Raw genomic sequence first — 15668 nt, forward strand, 5'->3', positions numbered from 1 at the left:
AGCATTTAAAGTCACTCACTATCTTTGATGTCAACCCTTCAACACCCAGCACCAATAGGCGTTGAGTACTTAGCCAAATTCTTAAGCTTTAACTTGACTAGGCAGCAACAATTTCACCATCGCCTATCACCATGCGTCCATCGCATGTCTTATGCATTCAAGCCTCCTATATGTCCAGGTGCGTCCAATCTTTCAACTCACGCTCATATAGCCTGTCGCATGGCCTAACGCATAGCTAGCATTTGCGCCAATCGTTCAGCCTATGTGTCCAACTTGTGGCACATTAATGCATGCATCATGCACTCGTCCAATCACGTGCTACATGATCCAGTGCAACCTTACGCCTCCCTTGCACGCAACTCAGTCCTCAACGCGTGCATTCAGCATCACCATTTGGCCCTTTAAGCTACTTGCTTGTTCAACCCAAGTAGTTACCTGCTTGTTCAAGATTTAAGATTCAATTTATAATTTGCATAACTAATTTTCAGGCATTTTCTCAAGAACTTTCCTTCTACAAACTCGCTATAAAATGTCTTAGCAAGCTTACCTTAAAATTTCAGTTCATAACTCCTTGTAATTTGGCTGAAATCCTTAAATCATCAAGACTAGCCCGAGCTTATCCAAGAGCTCGACCTTCAGCCAGATTCTTCACTCTCCAACCCGATTCCTCTGGAATTTCCTTCCGAAAATCTAACCTCATAAACTAGACATACTTAGGGTTTGAATTGCTCTGAAATCACTCCATTTACACGAGTAAATTGCTCAAACTCTCTCTTTGAAGTCAAGCTTCCCTTTTATACTAGTAGTTGCATGCTAATTCTTCATTGATAAGGTTCACTAAGCTGATCCTTTCCTCTTGGTCATCAATGCAAGGGTCTGAAGGATCTCAAAACGAGAAATCCATGATCGGGTTTAGATCGCTCCGATTTCACAGTGACCAGAATATAAACGATATACATTCTATATTAACAGTTATCATAGTAAAATCAACAACAACATGCTCAGTAAACAATAAAGTATAGAGAAGGGGTTCATTACCAGAGGAAGACGATCTTCGATTAAATGAACCCACAGCAGCAGAAGAACTCCACTGATCTACCAGCACCCCGACAAGTCTCTTGTCTGATACTGCACGATTCGAACGTACACGAATAAGAAGTCGGGGACAACACCACCAACAGGGAGACCTAGGTATCCTCGACGTCAAAAACCCAGAGAGTGGGCTCTGGTGAGTTTGGTAGAAGATGGAGGAGAAGAAAATCGTGTAGACGACAAGCGCGCACGGAAGGAACTTCGCTATCGTATAGCAGGGACGCTTATCGTATAGTAACACACTACACGATCGTTTAGGAAAAACTGGACAATCGTTTAGGGAACGCTTGAGTTAGACGATCGTTTAGACGACTGAGAAGCTATCGTATAGACTCTCAGCGATCAGTCTTTCACGATTTCTTTTGGGCACGGGATTTCTTTTGCACGAATGAATACTCTCTCAAAATTGAAAATGATTTTCAACTTGTATCCCGCCAGTTACCTTAACCCTCGCGACCCACGTTCACACTTACCAATGTGAAAATTGGTTAATTATTAAATAATTAATCAATTAATTTATTAAAAAATCATAATCTTATATTATATTTATATCTATAGTTTGATATCATATATCTACTATAGTATTTTTCCTATACTTGATATAAAATCATATTTATATCTAATTTCCTCCAAAAGTAATATATCTCATACATTTAGCCAATATGTTTCATATATAATTGTAGTTCCTCTTGTCAATTTGAACATTCAAAATTAACCCAAACATTGGTTCTCGACTTTATCCAAGCTACCCAGGTGACCTAATGGACATGTGGCTTTGCTAAGCTTCCAACGGTATGTGAATAGCTGACTAACTCTTTAACCACGAGATTCACCATCGTTAACTGTCAGTGATTCCACTAAAGACCAACAGTTGAACTCTCTCTTACACAGACAATATTTCTATGGTCATTGGATATAACCAAACATGATCGATGACCCTTTCACGGATGCTCGTAAGTTACAGCTTAAGGCAATTTACCGTTTTTGGTCCCTGTAGTTAATTCTCACATCCTTAAGTACATTGATTCCTCTATTGAACAATACAACATAGTCCACTATGTATGAAAACCTCGGGCCAAGAGAAGGTTAATGTGGCGCACATCGTTCAAGCCCGGAATCAGCTCTATAAAGAGTCATCTATTATCTTACCCATGGCTTGGGAAGGAGTGAATTCTATCTTTGTTGTACAGTTGAGTTCCCAGCTCCCAAATCAGACGTATCCCAAAATGGTAGGTTTGAATTGGCGACCTACCACTGCACCATACAAATCAAAGAACGCCTCAATGGCAGGAGTTCCCAAATCACTCAGGATTGAGGTTATGCTACCTATGGTCATCTAGTGAGTGAAGTCTCTGTTCATGAAACGGTGTTATATAATGAGACATTAACACTTGTGGTCAGGTCTTATACAAACTCTATTATATAGGACGCTCCCGCTTGCATGTCCCCACACAGAATGATCAGATCAGATCATCTGTGACCACAGCAAACACTTGTGACCATTTCACAAAGCGGGTTGCGTTTTAGTTATTACCAAGATAAGGTTTCCTCTTTATCCATCTACTTACAATTGTTTTGTTTATCACTCAAGACATGATACTACTTGTATGTCATAACATACATGTTTGAGTCACATACAGATAATCAGGGATTTTATGTTTATTGGTTTGTGGTAAAGCAACCTAAAACAAGTAAATGAGCAAAACAACAAAGTGTGAAATAATATCTATATATAACAATCACAGGTATTCGTATATACTGTTTACAAACTACAGGATACGAAACTTAAGATTAAAACCCCAATAGGGTCAACTCTCAGCACGCTTGCAATTACTTTGGCCGCATGCCTCCTTCAACAATGCATCTTCACCTGACCTTGGCCAACGAATAACTATACCTTGAGCCATTCGTGTCCCTTCTCATGGTCGCATACTTAGACCAACACATTGTCCTAGACCACATATATGTAGTCTTAACACTCTTATTACCATTGTAAGCCTTACCATAAACATACAACCACGGAATCGCATGCCTCATAAACCTTACGCCAGACTGTCAACGCTTTCAAGCAATCGCACAGTCTTCCACTGCAATCACATACTCATCCGCATTTACATTCTCCTCGCTTCATGCGATTAATCAGCTTCAGCGGGCATCGTGTTGACCCAGAGCCTTTGCGCTCATCTGTTCACACAGACCTAAGAGTCGACACACGCCTAGAAATAAAATAACACAAAACTCGGACTCGTTTCAACCTTGCACTCATCGTGCAACCCTAGAGCACATTGTCTAGCGCTTATCGTCTTGCGCTCATCGTGCAGCCCCACATGTCACTATGCAATCACCCTCGTGCAACACTCCAACATCTAGCGCCCATGCTCATGCGCAATCGAGCGAATCCTTGCTCGCGCCTGGCCCATACTCGTTGCACGATGGCCCATTCTCACTGCACGATCACGCAAGCCTTTTGTGGCCGTTTGACATATTCCTCGCCCACGCTTGGACAACCCCTTCATGTCATCGCTCGGCCAACCTACACCATGCGTCCAATAACCTCAAAAGGACTTGGTTGCCGCACACCTTATCAACACATCATGAAAACTCCATCAACTCATGTGTTCATGCTTAGCTCCAACGCGTAGTTTGTCCTTGACTTCAACACTTAGCCTCACATAACCTCTACAAGCCTTGGTTGCCACACACACAATGCCTCGTGCGTCAATGTTTCCCAACACCAACGCATGCCTACTCTTGGCTTATATACTTAGCCAATTTTTTCACTAGTTAAACTATCTAAAACTCACCTAAGACTAGATTTTTCCACCACTTAGAATTTTCTTCCTCCATCTTCCTACTTTCTTTACTTTCTTTCACAACTCTACTTTAACATATCCATAGTATTTGCTTAGCAGGCCTATTACTCACTTATGTAGGGAAAATGGAGTATGGGGTTTACCTAAGTCCTCTTTCTTCCCTAATTTTTTTTGTGTAAAAACATGTTGTAAATTTACTATTTAATGCATAATTTTTCTGTCTCTGTTCTATAAATTAAAATTATGTGAAAACCAAAATTGGAAACGATCCTCACTTCCACTACGAAGCCTTCACAGGTTCCTTCAATATAAACTTTAAAAAAATTGATTCTTCCTCCTTAAAAATAAAATAAAATAAAAATAATAGTAATCTAAATTTTCGAAGTTTCGATAATAACTTTAAACTTTAAAAAATAATAATAATAATAATAAATACCATTTTGAATGAAAATCGGTAGTATTTTATTTCAAAAATATTACTAGGCTTTCAAAAGTTTCAATAATAAGCTTAAATTATATATATAAAAAAAAAAAGTTCAAAGTACACCGACCGTTAAGATATAAATAAAAATCATTAATTCTTCATTTAAAAAACTCGTGAACTTTTAAAAGTTACATTAATATCCTTAATATAATCAATTTCTTTGATATTATCTTGAGTTGGAAAAAAACAATTTGAAAACAACTTAGATCTCTCATTGATACTCTCATTTTTAACTGAACATAACCCAAAACTTCGTTAAATTATAAAATTCCAAAAAATACCATAAAGTCCCAAAGTAAATTCTCATGTTAAAACTCATCCAAATCTTGAATCACCAAATAAAAAATGGTTAAAAATGAACATCTATGAAGGCAATAAATAGACTAATTTGTAATTTGAACTCAAACACTATTAACACACTCAACTGATATATTATTTGTTTAAAATTTTAACTGACCCAAGAGGTATAAATTGTTATTTATTTATTTATTATTATTATTTTTTTTTTTTTGGTTATTTAAAATGTACAAAATATAACTATTAGTCGGCCCCTATCTAATTATTTGGGGAAAAAAAAACAGAATAAATTTTTGGATTTTTAAAGTATTTTATGTCTATTAAAACTACGTATCATATACAGAACTTTTCAAAAAATCGTAATATAATAATTTTTTACCTTCTCCCCAAACATTGATTTTCAAACATGTATGATACATAGCTCAACTGACATAAAATATAAACTCTCGACAAAGAGATAAGAGGTTTGAATCTCTAACCTATATATTGTTTATTGTTGAACTAGATAGAAGGAAAAAAAAAAGAACTAAGCATCAAACATTACACAATCGCTTGAAACTAAGGAGAAACAGCTTCAGTTCATGTAGGTAAACATGCAGTTATAATTAAAGATATATAGGCTGGTGACCGCCAAGTTCTAATATATTGCTTGGTTTAGCAACATTCTGAAGTTCGAAGCTTGGAGTTTCTAGGCATCGCTAACCAGCCCTCGGCCATGTGCGAACCTTGCATCTTCCTCGGTGAACAGATGAGTCTCATTCATCATCCTGCACGCACAAACACAACAAACGCATGATCCAAAAACCAATGTCACTCAAGAAGATACATGACTTTTTTCCCCCTCTCTAAGCATACGAGGAGAATGGAGATCAACTATCTTTGTACTTACGACGCACGAATGGTCTTGTTTACGACTGTTGACGATACGATGTATGCACCATCCAAGTAGTGTAGCTCGCCACGGACTCTCTCACGAATCCTATTGTTCAGGTCCTCCATGTCCAGTTCAATAGGATGATCACAAGCCTACCGTTGCAAATTTGTATAAGTTCTGACTTAGAAAATCATTCCAAACAAATTATATGTTTTGTCTCTTTTTTTTTTTTTTTTTTTCATTTGAGGCAATAAAATACGCAAGGAATTTTTTCTAGTTGCTTACCAAAACCCATCCACATGAATCTGCATAGGATGGAACATGAGCTGTATATGCAATCACATCTGTGCACTCCAAAGTTATCTTTACAAATACATTATGAAAATTACATAATAGACTGTATGCATTATGTTAACAATGTCTTACATTTGAAGACGTGCTTTACTGTGTTGTATATTGATGAGAATACCTCGTGGGAGAGAATACCAGCAGGGCCAGCCTGCATTTCAGTAACAGTATATTAAATCTTAACAAGAATAGTAATTAGCAGAAATTATGTAGCAGAGGGTTTTGAATATGTTATATAAGGTACCTGGGTAACAAAAATACCATTGTCATTGAGCTTGGGCTTAATCACTTCCTCATAGAAGGATTTAGTGTACAGATGATTGCATGGTCCTCCTTCATGTGGATCTGATAAATCGCCAATGATTACATCAAACTTCTCTGGTCGTCCCTCCAATCCAGCCCTTTTTCATTTTCGGGTTAGCTCTTTCAAATCTAAACTTACAAAACTTGAATCCTTTTGAAATGAATTGATTCAAGCAAATGTTGAAATATAGTTTTAACAAGCATAGGATCACCAAATAGCATAACTAAAATGAAAATGGCAGATTCAGTCCAAAGGGCAAAAGCTACTCACTTTGCATCGTCAAAAATAATATGAAGCTTTTCGTCTTGAAATGCATCTTGGTTTTCTTTTAGATGTGCCCGGCAGAAATTGACAACATCCTACAATGTAAATTAAAGACTTCAGGCAAAAACTAGCATTTCTCCTTTTTCTTCTCTTTTCCTTCCATCAATATGTCTCTACTAATAATTTCTCAAGACGTAAAACTAAACTTCATTGATCCTTTTGCCACATGAATTTCAATTAACAAACGAGTGCATCTTAGGATTTTGAGAATCATACCCTATCAATATCGCACATGACAACTTTCTCAATATCTTTATGCTTTAGTGTCTCTCTAGCAGTAGACCCTTCTCCACCTCCCATTATAAACACTGTTTTGGGGCTGAAAATCATTCAGAAAATCAAAAGGAAGGATAAGAACAAAATCAGCTTAGCTTCAGATTGCAGTCCCAAAAAGATCAGCTTAGTTAAAAGAGCTAAACCAAATATGAACACAGCACATACTTATGATGCAATAACAGAGCAGGATGAACCAAGGACTCATGATAAATGAATTCATCTTTTTCAGCACTTTGCAGCTTCCCATCAAGCAATAGAGCCTGAAAGCGATGTCAACTCATTTTCAGCTAATTTGTAATAAATAAATCGAGGGTTGTTGGAAAGGAAACTGAAGCTGATGTGGGATAATGCAAACCTTCCCAAATCGCTTGGTATCCAACAGAACTATATCTTGGAACTCGCTAGTTGCGGCATGAAGTATCCTAAGGGAAGTGAATGTTAAGATCAGTTTTAACTTTAAAAAAAATGCTCAAATTTTGCATCCACCCTACAGAGAAACAACTGGGATAAACACAAGATGAATTACACGAGCAATAAAAGGGGAAGACATTTTAACAAACAACTTATGTGCAAGAGAAAAAGAGTAAGAGGGTAAATTATTCTGATGAAGAAGAGAAAAAAACAAGAATTGGACCTGTTGACGGCAAAGGACCATTTGAGATCATCCTCGAGTTGTTCCTCGAACCATTCAGAGACTTGGTGGATATGATCGAGAGGGAGAGAAGTGGAGTTGGGGATAAAGAGAACTGAAAGGGCAGAGCAGAAAGAAGAAAACATTGTGGAAAATTGAACTGAATGTGGATATTTCTGAGAATGAAGGAAGAAAGAGGGAGATTATAAAAGGGAAATTGGAATCCATGTGGATCCCACCCCCAAAAGGGGATTTGAAGAACGAGAGAAATGCAGAGAGAAGATGGAAACTTGTCAAGAAAAGCAAGAGGAGAAGGCGAAGAAGATGGACAGGTGCGTTACGGTGAAAGAAACTGAAAGTAAACCCATAAGGATATGGCAAGGCTTATAATGCTTCGCATGGAAGATTGCAAAATAAGGATTTGGCTTCCTTTTATGGAGGTTTCAGGTCCTGCAAGGGAGTTGTTCATTGCCGAAACCATTCATTTCCCTTCAGCAAATGCATGCAAAACCCAAATAACACGTAATAGGGGACTTGCTGTCGTCTTCTGCTACTGCTTACAGTTTTTTCCTTTTTCTCTTTTTTCTTCTTTCAGAAGGCATGGAATAAAACGCTAGAAATTAAAAAGCAAACGGAAAAATCTGGGATAATACGTCACACTAGAAATTTTGAACATAATTTTAAATAGATGATCATCAGATTGCATACCCATCACCTCCAGTCCTTTTTTTTTTTTTAGTTCCTAACACTAGACCAACTCGTGAGGATTAAAAAAAAAGATTTATAACAATAATTAGCAAGTACTTGTTTCTTTATAGCACTACTAATATACTAAGATTTTAAATATAATTTATTTTAGTTCTTTGACGATGTAGTCAAAGATTTATAATGCTAGTTGACATAGTTCTTCTAACATAGTTCTTTTTTGAAGTTATCCGGTTCAAATCTATGTACTGAAATATTACACATTATTTTCCTTACACAAAAATGTTCTCTCCCCGCATGAATTACAGGGCCTTTGACCCACCAATACCATCTCTCTGGACGTCTAGTCGAGTTCAAGAGACACAAGAAACATCTAGACTAGTCGTGATATTTTGTGTTTTCCTTTTTGTTGGTTTTGTTTGTGAGTGCAGAAAATAATGTGCGTTCTGAAGAAAGCCCAAGTAAGGAGGGAGACCTGAGCGAGAACGTCTCAATCCACCGCTACGTTGCAACTAAAATGATTTTGAAATTGAAAAACCAACCGACAATATATACAAAGCAAAATATGTAGAACAAAACTTCCAAAGCAAAATATGTACAACAAAATTTCCAAAGCAACTTGACATTCAATCGAATAAAGCTTTTCCAAAGTTTCGGACAATATACAAATGGACTAAAAAACCGAAAGATAAATGGCAGTTAAATTCTGGATGCAAAGGTCAAGATATTTTTTTTTCTTTTGAATGAAATGTGCAAAGATCAAGATGGTCAGAATATCATCCCCAAAATCAGACTAAACGAAAGTAAGCAACTAAAAGATGGCATTTAGTTCAACATGGTTCAAAATAAATGATCATTCAGCAAAAAAATGAAAATAAATAAAGGGCTAAGGCAACATAAAGACTGTTCTCCATATGCATTTTGTTTGATTATCGAAAAAGAACTCTCTGCAGTCGGGAGGCTCAAACCAACAGATCAATGAGACAACGAAATCTTTGGGAAAGAAAATACAAAATGGATGATGGTTGATTCCATACATAAATATCTAGAAGAAAGCCTCTCAAGCTACTGGTACTGCAACTGGAACCTCAATATCAGTGGTCAAAACTGCTGCTGGTCTATGGACGATTTCTTCTTCCTCCTTGGGAGAGTGGATTGTAACAACATCAGGAAGAGGGGTGGTAGGCCCTTGCTTGCCCTTAGGATCCCAATCAAGCATGATCTTAACTTTGATACCAAGAACTCCCTGAGCCAAAAAGAAAATAATATTATTCGAGTGACAGATGTACTGTGTACACACTTGTTCAGTTTTTTACAACTCAGCCAACCTGTCTGAGAAGAACGTGTCTAACAGCTGAGTCAATATAATCTCTGACTGGTTGACCCGAAGAGATCATATATCCATCTTTGAACTTCATAGACTTCGCACGCTGTGCCCTGAGCTTTCCACTAACAATGACCTGTTGGAATGTTACGAATTACATGTTAACAATTGCTACACGAGCTTTTCATGTAGTGATAATAATGGACTGAGCTACAAGCTAACCTCACAACCCTTTGCTCCACTTTCCATTACGAATCTCAGTACACCATAGCATGCCCTGATGGGAAAAGTACATATATAAACATCAGATTGTCTAAACATAGTATATGTTCATTCCGAAACTCCAAGGATTAATAGCAACTACCTATGAGATAATAATGGACAACTGGTACAATGAAAAGCACAAAAGCCAAATATTCAAAAAAAAAAAAGGAACAGGAAATAAGGGTTTTAGCTTAGAGGCAACGTTCAAACTACAGACTCTAATATTTTATAAACTGTACTAATTAACATATTGATAATTTTCTTTATAGATTCAGAAAATATGGAAGAGATAAGCTTGAAGAAGTTGATCTATTAGTGATAATTGGTAATAACTGAAGAAGCATGGACACAAGCCAAGGTTGACATGACATGGACACAATAACGTGTCACTAACTGAAAATGTACGACATAAATACTCGGGGACACCTTTCTCTGAATAATATAGTGTATATATTAATATCTACCAATACTTCAATACTTGGAATTAGATAAAAACATGTAGATTAAACAAAAAGAAATCTTGAATGTACATGTAGCATTGCAGTGAGCACTGCACGGTGTACACACCGCCTCTTGATTTTGTTCCGTCTGTCAAATGTACTTCTAAGATTGGGTTAAATTTTAGGGTTGTTCATAATAAGATAAGTCAGGTCGGAAAATAGGCTTAAAAAGGGGGCTAGGTTAAATTTTTGTTCTTCTGTCGTGAACATGTGAACATTTAAAGGAAGACATGTGTGAATGTCTCTAACACAAGAAAAAGAAACACCGAGACTTCTTTTCAAACAAAGGGTCCATTCTTCCTAGCTAAAAATAGTATTGAAAATGACCTCTGTTATCAAGAAAGTGATAATAGATAGGTGTGGTTTGGTAGTACCTTTCATACAAACATTGTGCTTGGCTAGACAATACTGGATTATACATTCTTATGATTTGTATAGTTAACATCAACTAAAATTGAGGCTTCCTTCTCAGGTACTTAAGAAAAAGTCTCAATCCATCTTTAAGCCTTTGCCTTTAAAAATAATTAGACGAGATTGTGACAAGGAGAGAATGAAATCAGAAGCTGCAGAAGGAAGAGGCTAAAGATACCACCAGGGAGCGCATGTCTCCTCCACTAAGGTTACAGTGTGAAACAAATAGATTCCACAATGATTAACAAATGGAAGAGCTCAGTTTATATTGTCACCTTCCGACACAAAGTTGGTACCAAAACACCAATCTGCTTTGTAGATGACATACGGTATCCAGGAAAAAAAACCATTTTAATGAAACTAAAACAAAGTCATCCCATAAATGAGATTGATATAATTAGTCAAATACTGCATTTCAACCCATATGTCAGAGCTGTGCGATAGAATATAAGAATTATGTGATGTTTATTCTTTCATAATGATAAATCATATTAAAATTCCAATTTAAATCGATTAAACTACAATAATAATAACACTACAAGTAGTTATGGGAACGAAAACGAAAAAAGTACCTCCGAACAGCAAGACCACCAAGTAGCTTATAACGAAGTGACTCGGCTTGGGCAATGGCACAAAGCCCTCTATTGTTAACTTTCTCGGCATAAAGCTCAACGCTGTTCTCCGGAAACTTGAAACGCTTCTGCACAACCGAGGTGAGTTCCCTAATCCTCCTACCCTTTTCACCTATTTACCAAAAATAATTCGAAGAAAATTACTAGAGCAATATCGATTAATTTTAATCTAAGACGTTGAAGCCAATGAACAAAGAAAGTGGGATGTTTAATCAACTGAATTTAAAAATCAAGGTAAACTAACCGAGAACGTTTTGGGTGCGGGTGGCTCGGATGATGATCTCAGTGCGCATAGGAGTGACTCTAACCTCGACACCGGAGTACCCATCCTCCGCCAACTCTCGGGTCAAAACCTCGTTAAGCTCGGCAAAAAACACTCCATCGGCTACGAACTGAAACAAGATCGAATGGAAAACAGAATCAAATACAAGATAAAACAGGACAATCGTTGTAGAGAAAGTGAGAAAAGAGAGTACAGATCAAGAAATTTTGAGTACCGACCTTTCTCTTCTTACTCATCTGGGTCGCCATTTTCAAAGAGGGGCTGGAAAGAGAGCAATGAAGCAGCTCAGGAAAGATGTGAGATATGAGAAGGTAAGCCTCTGAGCTGCGCGCGTTCTAGTGGAAGAGAAGCCGCTGCCGCAGATTGAACTTTATACGGCTGCATGCAAATGTTATGAGATTGAGATGGCAGTTGGATCTAGGGTTTCCGAAATGAACGGACGAGATTGGTTCTTAGATTTAAGCACAAATGAACGCATCTTCGGTCTTACACAAACGGCCCAACGAGCCCAACTATCGGGTCCAACAGTTGTCGGTCCATTAATGAGAAGGCCCATAATGGTAATAATAGATTTGGTGAAATTGGGTCCACAATTGGCCCAAAGTTACGTAATGGATGACTATATTCCAATATTGCCCCTTCATGTTTCCTTATGTTAAATTCAACCCTTCATTATGGCTGTTTTCTAGTAAATTAAAGAAAATAATCCATCTTCTAACAATAAACGTGTTCGTACTAAAAAAAAACAATAAATCTCTTCAATTTTAAATTTTAATACTATTTAGATACAAACCTCCGCTCTCCTTTAGAATAATAAAAATTAGAGAAATTTTTACATATAGAAAAAATGTCAAACTATTTACAGAAATAGTAAAAAAAACACTAATAGACTTCTATCAATCTCTATAAATAATAGACTTGTATCAGTTTCTATCGCTGATAGTATCAATGATAGACTTGTATTAGTTTCGATCTATTGGTAGACTTGTATAAGTTTCTATCACTGATAGACATGGGTAACAATTTCTATCATAACTATAATTAAATCTTTCTATTTGTGTAAATATTTTTCTTCTCTATTTTTAAAAATCTCCCTAAAATTTATATATATATATATAATGAATGATATAATATTGCATAAAATCAAAACTATTATAGAATAACAAATCATAATTTGCAAGCTTTTAGGGCATAAATTCTAATTTAGGACGGATGAAGCTAAAATAGAAATGACATGAGAGTTCATAAAGGCATGCTTGATGTTTTTATTCCTTACTACTTGAGGCATGAGTTGTGTTGTCTATTGTGTAATGTATAACTCAAAATAATCAATTATCCAAAAAAACATGATGTTGTCATATCTAAGTATTTGGCCAATCTAAACGACATGGGTTTATAATAACTGGTATGCCTCTATAGTTGACCACACAGGAAAATATTGTAATTTATTGGCGAGATTTATCTCGTATGAATCGTGGAAAGAACTTTACCATGATTGATAATTGAAACGATTCTAACACGGTTGAGATTGAAAAACGACTCATACAATATTAATCAAATAAGAGCGTATAAAATAAACTATTTTGAATCCTTCAACCAACTATTTCAGTTTCTGGTTTGATTCATGTATGAAGAAAAAGTTCTAAATGTATAAAGGTATAACAATACAGAGAAAGATGAACCAAGACATCAGCTTTCTTCTTCAACTACATACTTCCATTGAAAAAGGATGGTTCGATCTAAGTCGAGACTGGCTTCGTGAGAGATATCGGAGTTAGTACTCAATCACGAGGACGTTTGTCCTCGACATTTGATTGTTGAATTCCTAACGTCTTTATCAGCACGTGGAAATTCCCGAAAACCCACACTAAATCTTCAATGATTGACACTAGAGCTGCAGTTGAGATGATACTTTCACCTTCTTTGCCTTGCAGCTTTTTGTGATTTACACAATCCTCTGCAAATGAGAGTCAGGTAAGTGTGTGTTTCATTGCAATCATCTACAAGTGTTTTTAAGCAGTTAGAAAATTAATCCAAATAGATCATCACCGTGCTCACATACACACCTCTAATGGCAGGAACTTGAAGGAGACTACGAATGAAAAGTCGGTTTTTGGCATAATTGTCGATTTGAGGGCCGCAAAACTGTTCGTCTTCGGTAAATCTTTGAATGAGGACGGAAAAGAGTTGAAATTCATTGACAACTCGAGTGAACCGAGAGGTTCCTCGAGAGTCATTGCAACTCAATGGCCTTCCTATGCTGCCAATGGAGAAGTTCCCAAGAAAGGCATAGATGTCCAACATACACCATTTCCATGTCCCTCTTTAAGTCTCTCATCAATCTTGGACAGTCCTTAACATCTGCTTTACCTGCCCTTAACTTGAGAGAAAATACAGATTTAAGGCCAGATTTCTTCCCATCCATTAGACCATTTGGATCTTTCAAATTAACTAAATCTGCACCAAACAACCACATCAAAGTACAATTGAATCCACAACATATAAGATATTAATATAAGGTCCTTTGTCCTAAGTTCCTTACAAACTTACCAATTGCGTAATTTGTTTGGATATTGGAGATGTCAAGCTTTCTCATTTTGTCTGCATAGGTCTTGTACACTTTTTGGATCTCTCTGAAATGTTCTTTGAGTTCGAAATTTCTACCATTTTTTAGAGGTTTTAGAGTTCCAACCGATGTGGGACACATGGATTCTGCCTCTTCTTCTTCTTGTACTGTTGGAAGCCCTCCTGTTCTTGAGTTTCTTAGCTCTATCTTGTGTTGTTCTATCAAATCTTGGTGCTCTTGCAATAATTCCTCTTCTTCTTCTTCTTCTTGCTCAAATTCCATCCCCTTCTCATCCCTTTCTGTTTCTTTTGGTTCCTCCAAACAATCTTGATTATCCTCCTCGCTCCAATCATTTACAGCCAAAAGTTTGGGTTGTTCTAATTCTATTTCTATGTACTCTTTATCAAAACTTGGAGATTTAGAGTCTGAATCTGAAAAAAGAAAGGAACAATCTTCCACTAGTGTTTGACTTTGAACCTCAGGACAATCTTTCAAAAGGCCAAACTCCTCCGCTTCCACAGGAATTGGGGCATCATCTTCATTGGATTTTAAACCCTTGTGCTCATCTTTCTTTTCTAGTTTCACCCCATCATCACATTCCCATAAATATTTTCCGCCGTAACATTCAAAATCATCATTAGTACAGTAGAATCCATGGATTTGTGTGGTAGGTTCCAACTGATATTTGCTTGAATTGGCGTGATTGTTTCACTTTCTTCGCTTTCAATTTCAAGAACAGAATCCACAGTTCCATAATCGACCTGAATTCTGAGAGAGATTGAGTGGTCAGTTGTGAACTTGATTGATAGTTGAAAAAAGTAAGAAACAAACCTGAAAAAGTGTGGGATTATTGCTCCAATCACAGAGACCACAAAATTGGAGAAGGAATATATGAGAGGAAGCATATTATGGCACAAAAACTCATTTGAGAACGCCTTATTGAGGGAATAAAAATGGGGATTAGGGGAAAAGGCAAGAATTGGAGGCATACGTTTAGGGGAATCAATCAACCCATCTGGACTGCAAGCAAAGTGAAAAAGAAAGGCCGAAATAATGAGAGAGTTGGGCGGAAATTCATCTTCATTGACAGAAGTGGACACTCCACTTGTACACACATAAATCTCAGCACACACACCAAAGTCTTTCACAATTTCCCTCGTACAAGGTTTATATAAATTTTTTTTTTCCTGTCCGTCTCTTTTTTTATTTGTCCCTAAATTTTAAAATATCACATTTTGAGTTTTATTTCCATTAAAGTTTTAATTTCTTTTTTTTTTTTTTAATTTGATCCTTAAATTTTAATATTTTTAACTTCGATTTTCACTTAACATTCACTTTTTATCTTTAGTATTATTGTCCATTAATTAATTAAAAGAAATATAATTAATTATATTTCGTTATTTTATCACTATTAAAATTAAATTTAAATTTTCACTATATAATTATTTTAGATTAATTGATTGACATCAATGTCAATCAATTTAATAAAAAATAAGGTTTAAAAGTGTAAATCTCGCCAACAAGAACGACTGTTCATGCT

The 15668-nt window shown here is 36.4% G+C and overlaps 2 protein-coding genes and 1 pseudogene across 2 annotated transcripts; all 3 read right to left on the reverse strand.

Moving 5' to 3' along the window:
- Positions 1-5046: 5046 nt before the first annotated feature.
- On the reverse strand, positions 5047-8046 carry LOC120080033 (thermospermine synthase ACAULIS5-like). The gene is made up of 10 exons (XM_039034568.1): positions 7447-8046; positions 7168-7234; positions 6978-7072; positions 6753-6855; positions 6483-6571; positions 6153-6309; positions 5987-6059; positions 5846-5904; positions 5576-5712; positions 5047-5453 (listed from the first exon to the last, which is right to left on the reverse strand). Exons 1-10 carry the CDS (start codon positions 7587-7589, stop codon positions 5375-5377), a joined length of 1002 nt encoding a protein of 333 aa, XP_038890496.1. The 5' UTR covers positions 7590-8046; the 3' UTR covers positions 5047-5374.
- An 896-nt stretch (positions 8047-8942) lies between these two features.
- Positions 8943-11939, reverse strand: LOC120080230 (40S ribosomal protein S3-2). The gene is made up of 6 exons (XM_039034810.1): positions 11781-11939; positions 11524-11671; positions 11220-11391; positions 9695-9749; positions 9477-9608; positions 8943-9394 (listed from the first exon to the last, which is right to left on the reverse strand). The coding sequence occupies exons 1-6, from the start codon at positions 11808-11810 to the stop codon at positions 9209-9211; spliced, it is 723 nt and encodes a 240-aa protein (XP_038890738.1). The 5' UTR covers positions 11811-11939; the 3' UTR covers positions 8943-9208.
- Positions 11940-13112: 1173 nt separating this feature from the next.
- Positions 13113-15256, reverse strand: LOC120079420 (annotated as a pseudogene).
- Between the last annotated feature and the right edge of the window lie 412 nt (positions 15257-15668).

This window comes from Benincasa hispida, chromosome 6 (genome assembly GCF_009727055.1).
Source record: "Benincasa hispida cultivar B227 chromosome 6, ASM972705v1, whole genome shotgun sequence".
Taxonomy (NCBI): domain Eukaryota; kingdom Viridiplantae; phylum Streptophyta; class Magnoliopsida; order Cucurbitales; family Cucurbitaceae; genus Benincasa; species Benincasa hispida.

Coding starts and splice junctions, on each gene's coding strand:
- LOC120080230 (XM_039034810.1), bottom strand. CDS start 11,810: ATGGCGACCCAGATGAGTAAGAAGAGAAAG. Junction 9,750..11,219: donor GGTGGTCTTGCTGTTCGGAG/GTACTTTTTTCG, acceptor TTTTCCCATCAG/GGCATGCTATGGTGTACTGA. Junction 9,395..9,476: donor GACACGTTCTTCTCAGACAG/GTTGGCTGAGTT, acceptor TTTTTGGCTCAG/GGAGTTCTTGGTATCAAAGT.
- LOC120080033 (XM_039034568.1), bottom strand. CDS start 7,589: ATGTTTTCTTCTTTCTGCTCTGCCCTTTCAGTTCTCTTTATCCCCAAC. Junction 6,856..6,977: donor GCTCTGTTATTGCATCATAA/GTATGTGCTGTG, acceptor AATGATTTTCAG/CCCCAAAACAGTGTTTATAA. Junction 6,060..6,152: donor ATGGTATTTTTGTTACCCAG/GTACCTTATATA, acceptor ACTGAAATGCAG/GCTGGCCCTGCTGGTATTCT.